Source organism: Symphodus melops, assembly GCF_947650265.1.
Source record: "Symphodus melops genome assembly, chromosome: 3".
Lineage (NCBI taxonomy): Eukaryota > Metazoa > Chordata > Actinopteri > Labriformes > Labridae > Symphodus > Symphodus melops.
Genome location: NC_136693.1, coordinates 26,012,663 through 26,027,121, shown reverse-complemented (window position 1 = coordinate 26,027,121; position 14,459 = coordinate 26,012,663). Strand labels below are relative to the sequence as shown.

Below are 14,459 nucleotides of genomic sequence, written 5' to 3'. Positions count from 1 at the left end.
TTTATTTTGAATATATATCGTATCACTTATTATTCTCTGTAGTTTTAACGGAACAAAATCTCATAGTTTGTGAAATATTCATATTGCATTTGCTTGATTGTCCATATCTTTCTAAGAACATCAGCTCAGTGTTGAGGTTCTACAATCTCAATTGCATGTTAATTTTCTTTACTGGTAAAAGTTACTGAAGTTATAGATTTGATTATGTTATTATGAAGGCAACATTAAATAATAATTAGACCCAAGAGGTTGTCTGAATAAGTTTATTGTGAGTATTATGGCAAACAACATTGCAGTTACCATCACAGTCTAGAGTCTGACATAGAACAGTAAGATAAAAAGAGTTCTATAACATAGTTGCAGGTAAAGAAACAAGAAGTCTCAGTTACTCTCCTAGAACTTCTTCAGTTATATGTCATGTATCATTAAAGCCTCAGATCTGCATTTATTATGTGAGAAACCACCTAATTAATGTCGCACGCCGGCACAGTAATAATAAGCACACTAAAACAACAGCTACATGCTCGTGTTAACCTTTACTTGTGCTTTTATTTCTAAGGGCAAATTATGATTTTCCGGTGTCTCACTCAGTATAGCTTCACACAGTTGTCGCGCGTAACATCTCCGCGAATCTAAACGACAGTCTTCAAAGGATAAACTCAAACATACACACTCACACAGTCACAGTCTCTCTATCTCTCTCTCTCTCACTCACACACACACACACACACACACACACACACACACACACACACACACACACACACACACACACACACACACACAATCGATTATCAATACTGTAACCTCCTTTGTACCAGCAGTGATCTGCTTATAGGCTACAAGCCTAAGACAGTCTTCCTGTCTTCATGCATTATTTAGTAGGGTGGCTCCTGAAGTGGGGTGCTGAGCCCAGTGGGGGGCTTATAGGAGCCTCCAGGGGTCCTCTAAAATTAAAGGCAGTTTAATTCCACGACTGCTGCACTCATTACAAATTTAGATAACAAGAGTACATAAAGGTAATTATTTTTTAGTGTAAATCACCCTCAAGCTTCCGAGCAACAAAAAAATAAACAAAAGATGTTCTCAGAAAGGAGTTTCAAGGGAATCCTTCCTGTAAGTAATGAATAATTGATTGATTTCGGACTTATTTCCTATCTATTTTTTGTTTTACAATCAACTTCAAGAACAGTGATACACATATTTAAAACAGCATTAAGTGGTTCCTAAGCTGATTAGTAACATTTGATCTAATGACCTGAAGCACATGTTTTAACCACCTTTTTTTATTTTGTACATGGATCTAGCTACAGAATCATTTGACATAGTTACTTTCATCTCTCTCTCTAATTTAAATGTAAAAAGACAGCACCAACTAGAGATCAATAAGTTTAATTAAAAAATAAGATAACATTTTGATGAACCTTAATAATAATTATTTTGGAGTAAACCCTTTAAAAAAAGGAGTAGCAATTTTTATCAGCTGCCACATGGAAATCCTTGACATGTTTTGACCTGAATAAGAAATGTAACCACAACATAAAGTCATGTAAACATTTCAAATTAATCTTTACTGTCTGGGTATTTAAATGTTGGACTGGATATCTCAAGTCCTACAATTAAATGCATACAAAATAAAAAATCCATTCAGTCATTCATGAGCAACTTCCTTATCTTTGAATCACACAAAAACGATGAAGGATAGGCTTTACATCAGAAAATACTCCAATTTTTTTTTTAAAATCTTTTTTGGGTTGATTTTTGACGTAATTTAGATAGACCGTGGATAGAGTAGGAAATCTGGAGAGAGTGGGACATGACATGAGAAAGGAGCAGCACGTTGCACTTGAACCCCAGCAGCCAGCTTGAGAGACTGTGGTAGCGTGATCTACGTAACCACTAGGCCATCTGCGTCACAGAAGATATATGTTGATATGATTTTAAGAGTATGAATTCAAAGATGGATGCTTTGGAAACAATTTGATCAGTCAAAATGAAATACCGATCATAACATTAGATCTGCAACTTCTCTTCTCAATATTTATAAAGCTTAGGGGACTTCTCGAAAAAGTCATTTGAGAAAATTAAGAAAAAAGTGATGCATTTTTAAATTCAAAGAGAAGAACCGTTGGAGCAGAAATCCAGACTAAGAAATTGAAAAAAAAAAGACTCTAAAATCATGTTTATTTAAGAAAACTGGCACCTGCCATTGTTTTTGTCCTAAAGGTTTTGCTGCACTGACACAGATAAAAAAAATATTAAAAAAAGAAGAATAAGGAGACCCAAGAGGAAATGCTTCTATACATATATTTCACTCTATCCCATAGGTTATACCATAACCCCAGAATTGGAGAAGCACAAAACAAAACACTGCAAAAAGCTTAACTCACCTCATTAGGATGGGCAACATCAGCTTGACATGTCATGTCCTGAGCTATCACAATAACCAGCCTATTGTTTTGTTTTCTAGATCATCTGACAATGATTTAAACAAGCTTTGTTGTCCGGAGACAGTGAGATAAATACGCTGAAATATTGAGCACAACATATATACAACTATATCCAACTTGTTACTATAATGCTGCTAGCTCGATATCAGTGGTTCTCACATGGTCTTGGCTCAGGACCCACCACCATCTCCCTGGTGAAAAATCGCGACCCAAATTTCAGATATTTTTTAACAAATCAGATTTGTTCAATGAACAATGGTGCGTGTCTTGACCTGAGATGGGACAAAACGTGACACAAAATGAAAACGCTGAATAGACTTTTTGAAAGAATATTTTTCTCCCAGGAAAACATTTGTTACCCACTGATATTAGTAGAGATCTCAAGGAAAAAAAACCTAGTGTGACTTATTATCACAGGTATATCTGCTTAGGGCTCCTGTAACAGAAGAAAAAGAAGAAGCAACAAAATTAAATGCGAGTTGTGTAGTTGTTTTAAGCAGGAGAATTTTTTTATTTTCAAACTCAGCAAGTAAACACATTTAGTAGCTCGAACATTCATTAGCAAATAAAATCCACAGAGCAAAATAAATTACAAACACCCGCAGTTAATTGTTATTATAAAGTGCAAACCACTTGAAAAGGCATGAGCTCATTCTCGTTAACATGAAGATCTGAACACATCGGAGTCCTTGGCCTGATTACCTTTCAAAAGACAACAGTTAAAAGTTAATCTTTCAAAAAGGGTTGGAGTATAACGCAGGACAAACGGTCTTCAGACGATCTGCTGAGCCTTGATGCAGTTACAGTAGAAATAAAGGGACACAACAAAAAAAAGCTTTTTCTGGCACTCCCATGATGCACTGTGATATGATTGACCGAGGAAAACATGAATCTGCACTCAGCCCACCTGAATACAGTGCTTCATTCTCAGAGTACATCATCCTCGTTATTGTGATGCATTTGTCTGGTCTGGTTCAATTTTCAGCTTAAAATAAAATGACTCCGTTGAATTCCCTAACAATTATTGAGATTAAAAAAAGAGGGGAAATAAAATAGACAATGTACAGTAACACGCGTGGACTTCAAGTAACATTTCACATTTAACACTTTGTGCCAAGAGTGCTTTCCTTCCAGTGAATTAACACACAGCTCATCAATTTGCAGTAATTATTGGGCGCTTGAACAGAAAACTGTCGTTTTGCCAAAGAAACACTCTAATAACAGCCCTGAAGATCATGCAGCCCGTCCACAGAAAGCCCTGCTTTAAACTCCTGAGTGATCTCCATCAGGATTTCTCTCTGCGTCTCCATGGCCTTGTTACAGCTTCTGTACTTCTTACACTGGAATGAATTAATGAAACACAACATAAATATTTCACATCTGACTGGAGGACGGGAAATTATCAAAAAGAAACATTTTATGGCGAATGAGGATCCGTTTATTGGCCCTTGAAATGTGTGTGTGAGGGCAAAAAGGAGGACGGGGACAGAAGACGATGATCTCCCATCATGCAGTTCTCTTCCATCACATGGCGTCGAAGTGGAAACGGTGGGCTTCCTGCCTCTTCTCTCGGTCGTCTGCTTTCTAAATGACACACACAAAGTCAAACAAAGACAGTTAGCTTTTTATCTGTTCTGTGCGTGTGTGTGTGTGCGTGTGCATGTGAGTGTGTGTGTGTGTAGGGGGTCCGTGGGTGTCAGCGTGATGTAAATGCTTTTATACTTGCGGCCATGAAAATCCACAGGTCTGTATTCCTTTGACTAACACCTTCAGGAAATGTTTCAAGGTATTAAAAGTCGAAAGAGATCAGGGTTTCTGCAAACATTTCATGAGGAATATTATTGACTCATAGTTGGCCAACAGATAAAAATGATGTAAGAGACTTTGTGAATAACTTTCATCTTTACCAGGAGCTCATAAATTAGCTTTAAAAATCCTTTTTAGCTTAAGAGCGATTTAAGAACAATCTCAGAGCAACTCTGAGCGAGGAAGTAACAGACTGTTTGAACTCGTCTTACTGAGGAGGCGGGGTTGAAACAATTTTCAGAAGATGTGATTGGTTAATCTATTTTTTTTCTAATAAAAGACATTGTGTAATTATAAACACTATGAGATGATCATCTGACTGATAATATGTAAGCCCTACTTTAAATGTTTCAAATCATGCCCGCTTGTGCGACAGCTTCTTCACCGGCTGATCGATACATCAGCAGGTAAAGAGCTTTAATTAGTGATTGTCAGATTACATAATTTACATTTTAAGAAACACTACAGTTCTGTTGGGCAGTGTGCCCATCAGAGAATAAACCTGATCATATGTAGCATATGCATATGTAGACAAAAGAAAAAAGTCAGAGACGGATTAAACAGTCTTTACAAATCCTTTTTGACTGTTCTGCCCAAATATGAGCCAAAAATACTCTCCATGTAATTTTTGGAAAAAATGTCTCCATTTTCACTTCAGTTTAAGAAATTCTTCAGCCTGTTAGAAGTCCTCCTCACTCCTCCTCACAGTTTGACACCTGAGGAGCTCTTTAAAGGGCTAAAACACTTTGTGAATAACTTTCATCTTTACAAGGATCTAGTCTGAACTTTGAGGGGAAATTCTTAGAAAAAGTCCTGAATTGAAGAATTTTTCTGAGAAATTTGTCACATGGAGCCACACTCGTCACTCAGGAGGGTTCAAGAATACGGGCCCTGGTGTTTTAGCCATATGAAATGCAAACATATTAAGAGGACCGAAAAACATATACATGCAATCACACTTAATTCCCTCCAGCAGAAACACTGAACTGTTAAATTTGGACTTCTGATTGGGAGTAATGATCTAGATTCTTCCAGCAGAAATTTCAGATTTGTAACATCGTGAGCATGAAACTGCTGTTGTCATATTTATCTGAATTGAATTATCGTAATATTCATGAAAAACCCTATTATCTGTGAAGAAAAAAACACAGCCAGCTATCAATTGACTGTGCCATTGTCACATAATAAATGAGGTAAAATGAGCTCTTCACTGTTATTACACAGATGAGGATAGTAGGCAGTCAAAACTCACAGAACACTGCCGAAGTAGGATTTTCTCTGGTGCAACTAATTAAAGGTTTGTGTTTAAATAACATGAACAGATTTAGGTTCCTAGAATACAACATTTCTCCCAAATTAAGGTCTTGTATTTGCAGGAAATGACAACCCCGCCACCTCACTGAATACAAAAGGTGAACATACGAAATAATTTCATCATAGTACTATCAACACTCAAACTTTGAAGTTTCCTCAGAAAATAGAGGCGCTGGTGAGCCTTTGTAAATCTTGCATTGGTGTTGGTGTTACTGGTCAGTTTGTTGTCGATAACTGTGCTGAGATAGCAACACTCGAGTCCTGTACAAGTTCAATTGTTGTGTCGCTCATAACTACAGGGGAGAGAGATGAATGTCTCAGAATGTGTTGTGTTAAAGATCGGTAAGTTATCACCGGCTGTAAAAGTCGTCTCAGCTCTGGATGGTGTTTGATGGTTGTTTTGGCGAGTGGACGCACTGATTCCACATATCAAAAGGCATTTTGGATACTTGCGTAGCCTACCTGTTAGCTACACAACTGGAGTGATTTTATAGCACAACTAAATTGAGTTTCTGTCTGACCATTAAAATAAATGAACATTGACCATGTGACAGATGGTCTGGTGAACTCTACAGATCTTTGGGTAAAGGACAAATCCTCCAGCTTCAAAACATCCCCTCTTCAGTATGTTTGTGAGTCAACTATGCAACATTCTGCTACGAACAAACGCTGCCTTTTCCCTTAACCTTGCAATATACCACACAACACCTGTGCTGTTACCATGGAAACTAAATCATGCAGATCAAAGATGGTGACAGCTGTAGCCCCTGAATCCTTCAAGGATGAAAATTAAAAATGCATGACAAAAAAGGCTAAAATCAAAACGCTCAAATTACCCCGGGTGTGTTCATCCGTGTGCTCGTGTATGTGAGCACACTGCGTTACTCCGAAACCTACAGCTGAGAAAACAACCGTGATCTGAATGTTCAAGATGCAGATTACCAGCAGCGACCACTTTAAGATGGAACAGCATCATTTTCCCATCAATCAGGATCAAAGTGAACAGTGTTGTGTTCGGACAGGCCTGCTGTCACGGTGTCCTAACTCTCTCATCATAAAGCTTATTATCCTCAACAACTCCTCATGAAATAAAAATACGGTGAACTTTGTCATTTAATTATCCAATTTAAGCAACGCAGGATTAGACAATTAGTTTAATGGGACTCCTTAATAAGAAGTTAACCTTTTAATATTCAACTGAAGCTCCACAGGTAGGAAAATACAATTACTTCCATTATCTATGATCTTTGCAAAGTCCCAACTCACACAGTCTCTGGAGAAATAACAATGAGACCGACTAGGATCAGCACACAAACAAACACAGCTTCAGTCCTTGTAAGGATAAGGGTTCATAAAGGGATAATAAGTGTGTATTTATAGCCAACAGTATATTATCATCATCTGGGCATCACAGCTCACAGGCAGGTGTGAGGGCTGCAGGCGGCGGAGGAAGAGTCGAGCTCAGAGCAGCCTGACAGACGAGCAAGATGACACCAGAACATAAGTAGGATAGAAAGCTCTGAGCCAATTCATGAAATGCACCTACAAAGTCAAACAGAGTGTTATGAGAACAGAGGTGGATTCAGCTTGGTGTTATTCGTTTTGTTGGTTTGAACCTTGATGAACAGAACAGAACAGAACTCATTTTATACAGCAGCATATATGGATGAGGGCCAGGATTAAATAAATGAAGCGAGTCAGCATTCCTCTGACTTCACTTTCATAAAGAGACCCCATCGTCTGGATGGGTGCAACACGTTCTCACCCCACACTCACGGCTGCTTGATTTATGCTAAATGAGAGAGTAAACCACTTTATCTGTCAGTGTGGTAAACGCAGGGATCCGCTTTATTTGATGACTTGGGAGCATAGATAGAATAAAACACTGACCCAGTGATGTCAACCATCAGTTTCTGAAGAGGCAATCTGAACGATGAAGCTCACCATGTCTCATAACTTTCCATCAATTGAGTAAATGTATATGCAGAGCTAAAGTGGGCCTTCAGTCTCCCAGCAAACCCCTAACACAGGTCCTCCGTCAGTCAAATCAGCCCTAACCCAAATCAAATATCATAAACAATGTTTTTATCAGTTGTAAATGCTTATTTTACGTCTTTATTTAGAGACAATAAACGTTTTTAACCTGGTAGAGAGAGAGTGGGGAAGGACATGCCACAGGTCGAACCTGGGAAGCCCACCTGGAGGACTACAGCCTTCGCACATGGGAGGTAACCACTAAGCTACTGGCACCTCCAAAATGAATGACTGTTTTTTTAACCAATAAAGTGATGATTTACAGAGACACAAAGTGATTTCATGAACCAGGCTGTAAACATGTTTATTTCTGCTGCAAAGATTAGCATTTTAATATCACACCACATGGAGATTCCTTTATTTTTGTAGACCGTCTCAAGTGGACAGTCACAGATCTGCCATTTTTTTTGCTTCATTTTTCAACACCCTTGGTTGCTGCTTGCTTGGGAATGAGAACATGTAAAAATTCATTCATTCATGTTGAATGTAACCATACCTGCTGTCAATTCCTCAGCACACATTGTAAATGTTGTAGCAGAGCAGCTCATGTTCATTAGAGGGACCTCTTGACAAGTCTGTCTTTTTTTAATGAACAGTCAATCCTTCACTCATGTCTAAACTGCAGCGACCAAAACATGGGCAGCAACACATTTACTGCATATTTTATCCTGCTAGCTTTGATTCCTAATAAAGCGCTCATCCATCTTCTAAGATACCAACGACTCAAATTGATTGACGTTAAGCTTTTTTTAGAAAACATGTTTTTTAATGCGTGGATGGATTGATTCAAGGTCCATTCAACTGGATAAGTATCTACTGGGCTGTGCTGCTGTTGAAGCGTTGTCTAATTGCATATCCAGGGGATACCACTAAATTGTCATTGTGGGGCCTGAATCATCATTACGCAGCGGGGCATTGATTTGTGTCCATCTAGAGGTTTAATGACATGGTGGAGCGTGTCTGTCTGATAACAGGTGAAAGCCAAAGTGGGGGATTTTGTGGTCTCATAGGGCTTTAACATCAACTAATTAAGCCTGGCACACACAACCTGTTTGATAATGATGCATCCTTGGTTCAAAGATGGATTTCAAAATGTTTCCCTGGTGGAAACCTCAGGGGAAAAATTGGACATTTGAAGCCAAGGTTAACTCATCTCTCCTCGCTCTACGACCTGGATGTAAACCGGATTGAGGACAGATGGCATATTGAAAGAGCTGCGCAGATAAACTGGTACATAATTACTCAACTGGGACAATGCTTAACCACATTCAGCACAGGTATGTGACCTTTAACCTGCAGGGAGGACTGAAGGTTGCTAGTGCAAGAACTCTTAACTTTAACCAATCTGACAATGTTGAGCCTTAGAATAATGTATGTTGCATCTAAGCGGCATTTGAAATAGCCGTCAATTCATTATTGAAGCGTGTAATGAACTGTTTTAAATAAAAATCTAACAAGCAACAAAGTTGTCTAGCCGTGTTAAATAAATAAAACCAGTCTCAACCTTTTTTGATGGTTTTCTAACGTTTAAAGCAATCGACTAGCCTGAATTTAAATTTCTGTTCAATCAACAGAGAAATAAGTCTCTAGGAACAGCACTAACTCTTCTTGAGCAATATACTCATGTCAATACAGTGTACAAACCAACACGTGTCGTGATAGTCACCAGTTTTTCTGTTCTTTCCACCTCAGACTGACATATTTCTGTTTAATCTGCATACTGTCCCAGCTCATTACCCAGCCTACACTGAGGTTCAGTGGATTGGTGTTGAAGTCCGATTAGCTTGTAAGGCAGGACAACATGTCTTTGCCCCATTGCTACTCTCCTCTATCTGACTTTGTTTTTAGAAGAGCAAATACCAGGGGCGGCAGTGCTAACACACAGAAATGCCAAATGTCAATCAGGCGATGTGACCTGACCTTACAGATCACCCCCTCCTCAAGACAAGATGAGACATGGGGGAGCATTTTAGTGACTGCTTCGCAGGATCAATCCTCACTCTTACTTCCCTGAATCGTGAAGGAGGTTAAATCACATTAGGCGAGTGTGTCCTTTAGTTTGAGCATTCAAATCAAAATCAAACTGCTCTGTTAGCCTGAACACAGTGCTGCAGTATGTCACTGAAGGTCTGCTTGACAGGCCGATGTAGACAAAATTGCTGCAGCTCAGTTTAGATCAACACAGTTTGACTGATTTAAGGAGAAACATTTTGACTCATGTTAGAGATTCTTCCGCTATGGTTAATAAACTGCCATACAAAAGACTGTAACACCCACTGAAGTGGTGAAATATCACATTTTCTGTCAGAGTACATCACAGCACATTGGAGAAATGATGGAACGGATCCAAACGAGGTCAATTAAAAGGCATGAATGTCACAGGTGTGGGCAGAAAAACAGGGAGGAGGACCCAAATGCAGGTAAAAAGAAAAAGAATATCCATTAAACTAAAGACAAAAACAACTTACTTACTTAAATAATAAATCCAGAGAATCCAAAACCAAATAAATCCAGGGAGCAGAGGGAACAAACGACAGGCTCAGACTACACATGACATACAACAGAAACTACAAACAATGAACTGACAACACGAGGGAAGGGACACAGAGACTAAATAGACTAGACAGGTGAGGACAATCAGGGTAATCAAGACAGGAGGGAAAACACAAGGAGCAAAGAACACAAGACCAGAACACTGAGGAAAACTACAAAGTAAAACCTGACACCGAAAACACAACCTAAACCAGATATTACAAAATAAAACAGGAAACACTTAAGAATAAACTAAGAAACACTAAACACCAAACCAGGAATCTAAACACAAGTAAAACAGGAAACAAACTTACAGACAACATAGAAGGATACAGGGAAACACACCAAAGACCAAAGTAAACACCAACACACAGAAACAGGGAACAATGAAAACCACAACCAGACGAAACACAGAACCAAACCATGACAATGAAAATGATTACAGCTCGGTCAGCCCGGCTTGTTCTGGACACACAAGTATCATCCAGCTTTTGGCTCGACTTTCTTCATGACTTGATGGACAAGTGTGTCCATCAAGTATATCAGTATATCTATATCAAATAGATATAAAGTCAACGTTAGATTCTAAGGAGCATTTTGGTGAGAACAATTGAAATCTGTTTTGATTGTTACTTTAAGGAACAGAGGGTGGAGAATATGCTTTGTAAAAAAACCCTGATAATTCATTAAGCTGTTTGAATATATTGTGATTTGTTTTCATGAGTCAGTGTTAAATATATATTACGTAATGGTAGCACATTTTTTGTGATACATAAACACAATGAAAAACATCAGGACTCATTGCAGCTTGGATTCCACCCTGACTGGTTATTTTAGCAGCAGATCTAAAAATGAAGTGGATTTAAATAAAAAGACTGGCCTTGAGATACCAGCACACCATCATTTAATTATCCAGATGACAGTATTTCTACAAGAAGGAGCACAGAGAGCACTTAAAGAACAGTTTCACATGAGTGAACACAGCAGAAGTGTTGTGAGAGAATCCAGACTGTAATGTGTGACTGTGTTGACCGTTTGTACGTGTTTTTAAAATGTTAGTAAACGTGTAATGTTCTTATGATTGTTGGAGTTAATCTTCATTTTCTAATTTGACATTATTTATCCCACACTCATGCTTGTCACAAATATAGGCCTGAATTACATACATGCACAAACAGGACTGGAGCTGTGACACAGAGAGCACACCCGGGATGATGGGGGTTTGGTGCCTTGCTCATTGGCACCTCAGCACATGGGGAACTCAGGAAGTGAACAACCTCTACTGACAGCAGATCAACTTTTATTCTTTGTCGGCACCTGGAGTCATGAATAAAATGGATTATTTATTTATGTATGTAAATAAACGTGTCTAGCCTTGCTCTATCTATTTAGCTATTTTAGTTAAAGAGAGCATTGCTCTATGTACAATGAGTTAAGCAAAGGAAAACAACAGTACAGTGATAAGACTGACACAATGAGAGTCGGGGTTTTCTTCACTGAGGATTAGAATTATCAGGGAAGACAGTGTTTACACATTACAGAGTTGAAGGCAGACACTTTTCTGTACAATGAATTCTCCAAAATGACGTTGATTTTACTCAACGTATCCTTTCAGCCACTGCATGAGTGAAGGAATGATAGTTCATGTCTTTGCCTAACTCTTCCTCTCTCGTTTCTCAGCACTCATAAAGCTCTAAATAGGCCACACCCCAACACACACACACACACACACACACACACACACAAATATATCCTCCTGTCCACCTGAGCCTGCTAGGTGCACGCAGACGCTCATTTTAAGCACCAGCCATGTTTTTTTTTAAAGTGCAGCATCGCTTCAAATAAGGCTGATGCTCACGCCCACATCTCCGAAAAGCAGGGCAATTAAAGCGCTTCTGTCTGTGTAATCATGCACACGTGTAGACTCACGCACAGGCACACATTAGGAGCACACACTCACACGGCAGATGGCTTGGAGAGGATGCCAACAACTGACTGCTCCGCTCAGCCCTGCAGACAGCATTACCACCGTGTGTGGGGCTGACAAGAGAACCAAACGACCAAAAATTAAGGACATTTGTAAGAATTATTGTCAGTGTCTGTGGGTCGTCATCAGGGGTCGTGTGTGTGTGTGTGTGTGTGTGTGTGTGTGTGTGTGTGTGTGTGTGTGTAATCGAAATGAAGAGCAAACCAGAATGAGCTGAAGCACAAAACAAGCGTGAAAACATGCACGGAGTCCCTAGAGGGCATATTCACGGCAGTAATGAACAGCAGATCTGCCATACTGAGAGGACAGAAGCAGCAATTACAGCTGTACGTCCTTCCAGGTTATGGCCTGCAGAGAGAGAGAGAAAACAAAGAGTGTGTGTGTGTGTGTGTGTGTGTCTCTGTGGGAGGCTAGAGGACTTAAGGACAGGGGCAGTGAGACCCATCTGCTGCGGGTTGTGACCAATCTGCTCTTTCTTGCAAACACAAACTCTGAAGCAGTAAATCACCAGGAAGAGGCCAACTTTAACGACATCGGATAAAAGATAACTTTATCTGTGAGGCTGTCCTCTCAAAACTGACCAAATGTTAGTCAATAAAAACAGTGTAAGTCGACAGAGTTTTCATGAAGATGTTGAAAAAAGAACCCATTTAACTCCACGGAGGAGCAGCTCCTAGTTTCTTCTCTGAGTGTCTGTCCTGTTACAGACTAAGGCCATGTTTACACTACACACTATATTGACAATCTTTTCTTGTATTTGGCTGTTGGTTGACATGACAGCATTGTTTTGAGTGTCTGAAAACATAACGTTTTAAAACAGGACCCAGAGTGCAAACTATCTCCTTCACCATGTAAACCGATTAAACGCTGTTCTTTCTGAAAACAGACTTACACAAGTGCTGTGCACGACGGCAACAAGGGTGGACTCCTGAGTTCTGTTTGTGCTGCTCACTCCCAGGCGACAATTTACTGGCTTGTAGTTTACAGTCAGTTGAAGTTACAACCCCATCTTATCGTGTGTTAGCTATTTCTGTATGTTTCCATCTGACCCCTCTGTGAAAGAAACTACTGGCCTGATTTGTCAGTGATTTCAACTATTTCAAATCCCGGTCAAATTTCTGATCCCCTCCTACATACAGATTTAGATAATATAAATCATTAACATGCAAAGACTCGTCGACTACTTGCTCCAACTCATGTTTTAAAGTCTACTGGGAAAATCTGGGGAGGGGAGCCCAATTTATGTGTGTGTGTGTTTTTGTGTTTCTTGACCTTTTCTTGCCAGTGGAGGATGCCAATAATGACGAGGATGAAGACACACACTCCGATCAGTGCGATAGCCGTCAGCAGAACGCTGTTGCTGGGAGTCAGGTACAACTTGGCACTCCAACTAAGAACAGAGGAAAAGAGAGAGTCAAAGAGAGAGAGAGAGAGAGAGAGAGAGAGAGAGAGAGAGAGAGACTTTTCACTTTCATTTCCAAGAACTTTTACCTATTCCACCGAATGAAAGCTCTTTCAGACGTTAAATTTACCATCTCACAATCTGTTGGCTCTGACTCTATGTGAGAAGAATACAAAGAAACTTTATGTTTACTGGTGAGATTGCATTTCACTCATGGTGTGTATGTAGGTGGTAATATGTGTGTGCTGGCATGTCTGGCAGGTTAGGTGGGTACACAAGTGTATAAGAAGGAGGATCCATGTGTTATTAGATGTGATGTGATGTGTGTGTGTGTGTGTGTGTGTGTGTGTGTTTGTGTGTGTGTGTGCGTGTGTTAGTGAACAGCCATCTGGAGCTCCTCCTGGGCTCTGAGCTACATGTGAACAACGTCATGATAACATGAAAACACACGCTGAGAGCTGAGAGTCTGTGCATGTGTGTGTGTGTCTGTATGTGTGATGCTTTCTGCAACATTAACCAGAATATGCAGTTAAAGTGGCATCAGATGAGGTGCTGTGAAGATGCGAGCAATTTCGATGCGTCTTCTGCATCATAGTGTGAGTGTTTCTGTACCTGCGGGGGTTATTGTGTGGGAAGGGGATGACGATGAGCTGAGAGTTAGGAATGATTGCCGTCCACTCCTTCTTCCTTATGGCCTGGAAAGATGCAGAAACATATTAAGTTGCTATATGCACATAAATAGTAATACATTAGGGTCACAGCCTATGCAATTACATACACATGTTCACACACACTTAAAATATGTATGTTAAGTCCTGTGGGGCAGAATAATAGGGTCCTGTGGAATTGCTATTTTAAGATGTGCATTTAAGACAAAGACACTTTGCTTCTCGTAACAAATTACCCTGACTGTGGGGAGCAACCCGTGTGTGTG

At 39.7% G+C, this 14,459-nt stretch overlaps 1 protein-coding gene across 1 annotated transcript in view; it reads right to left on the bottom strand.

Annotated features, from left to right (window-relative positions):
• Nucleotides 1-2,937: 2,937 nt before the first annotated feature.
• The window catches only part of itfg1 (integrin alpha FG-GAP repeat containing 1), a 160,607-nt gene continuing 149,085 nt past the window's right edge, over nucleotides 2,938-14,459 (bottom strand). Inside the window, exons 16-18 of the mRNA XM_079340390.1 lie at nucleotides 14,138-14,220; nucleotides 13,396-13,513; nucleotides 2,938-4,034 (exon numbers count right to left, since the gene is read on the bottom strand). Of these exons, the coding sequence (XP_079196516.1) occupies nucleotides 3,975-4,034; nucleotides 13,396-13,513; nucleotides 14,138-14,220 (261 nt within the window). The 3' untranslated portion in view covers nucleotides 2,938-3,974. The remainder of the gene's footprint in view (nucleotides 4,035-13,395; nucleotides 13,514-14,137; nucleotides 14,221-14,459) is intronic.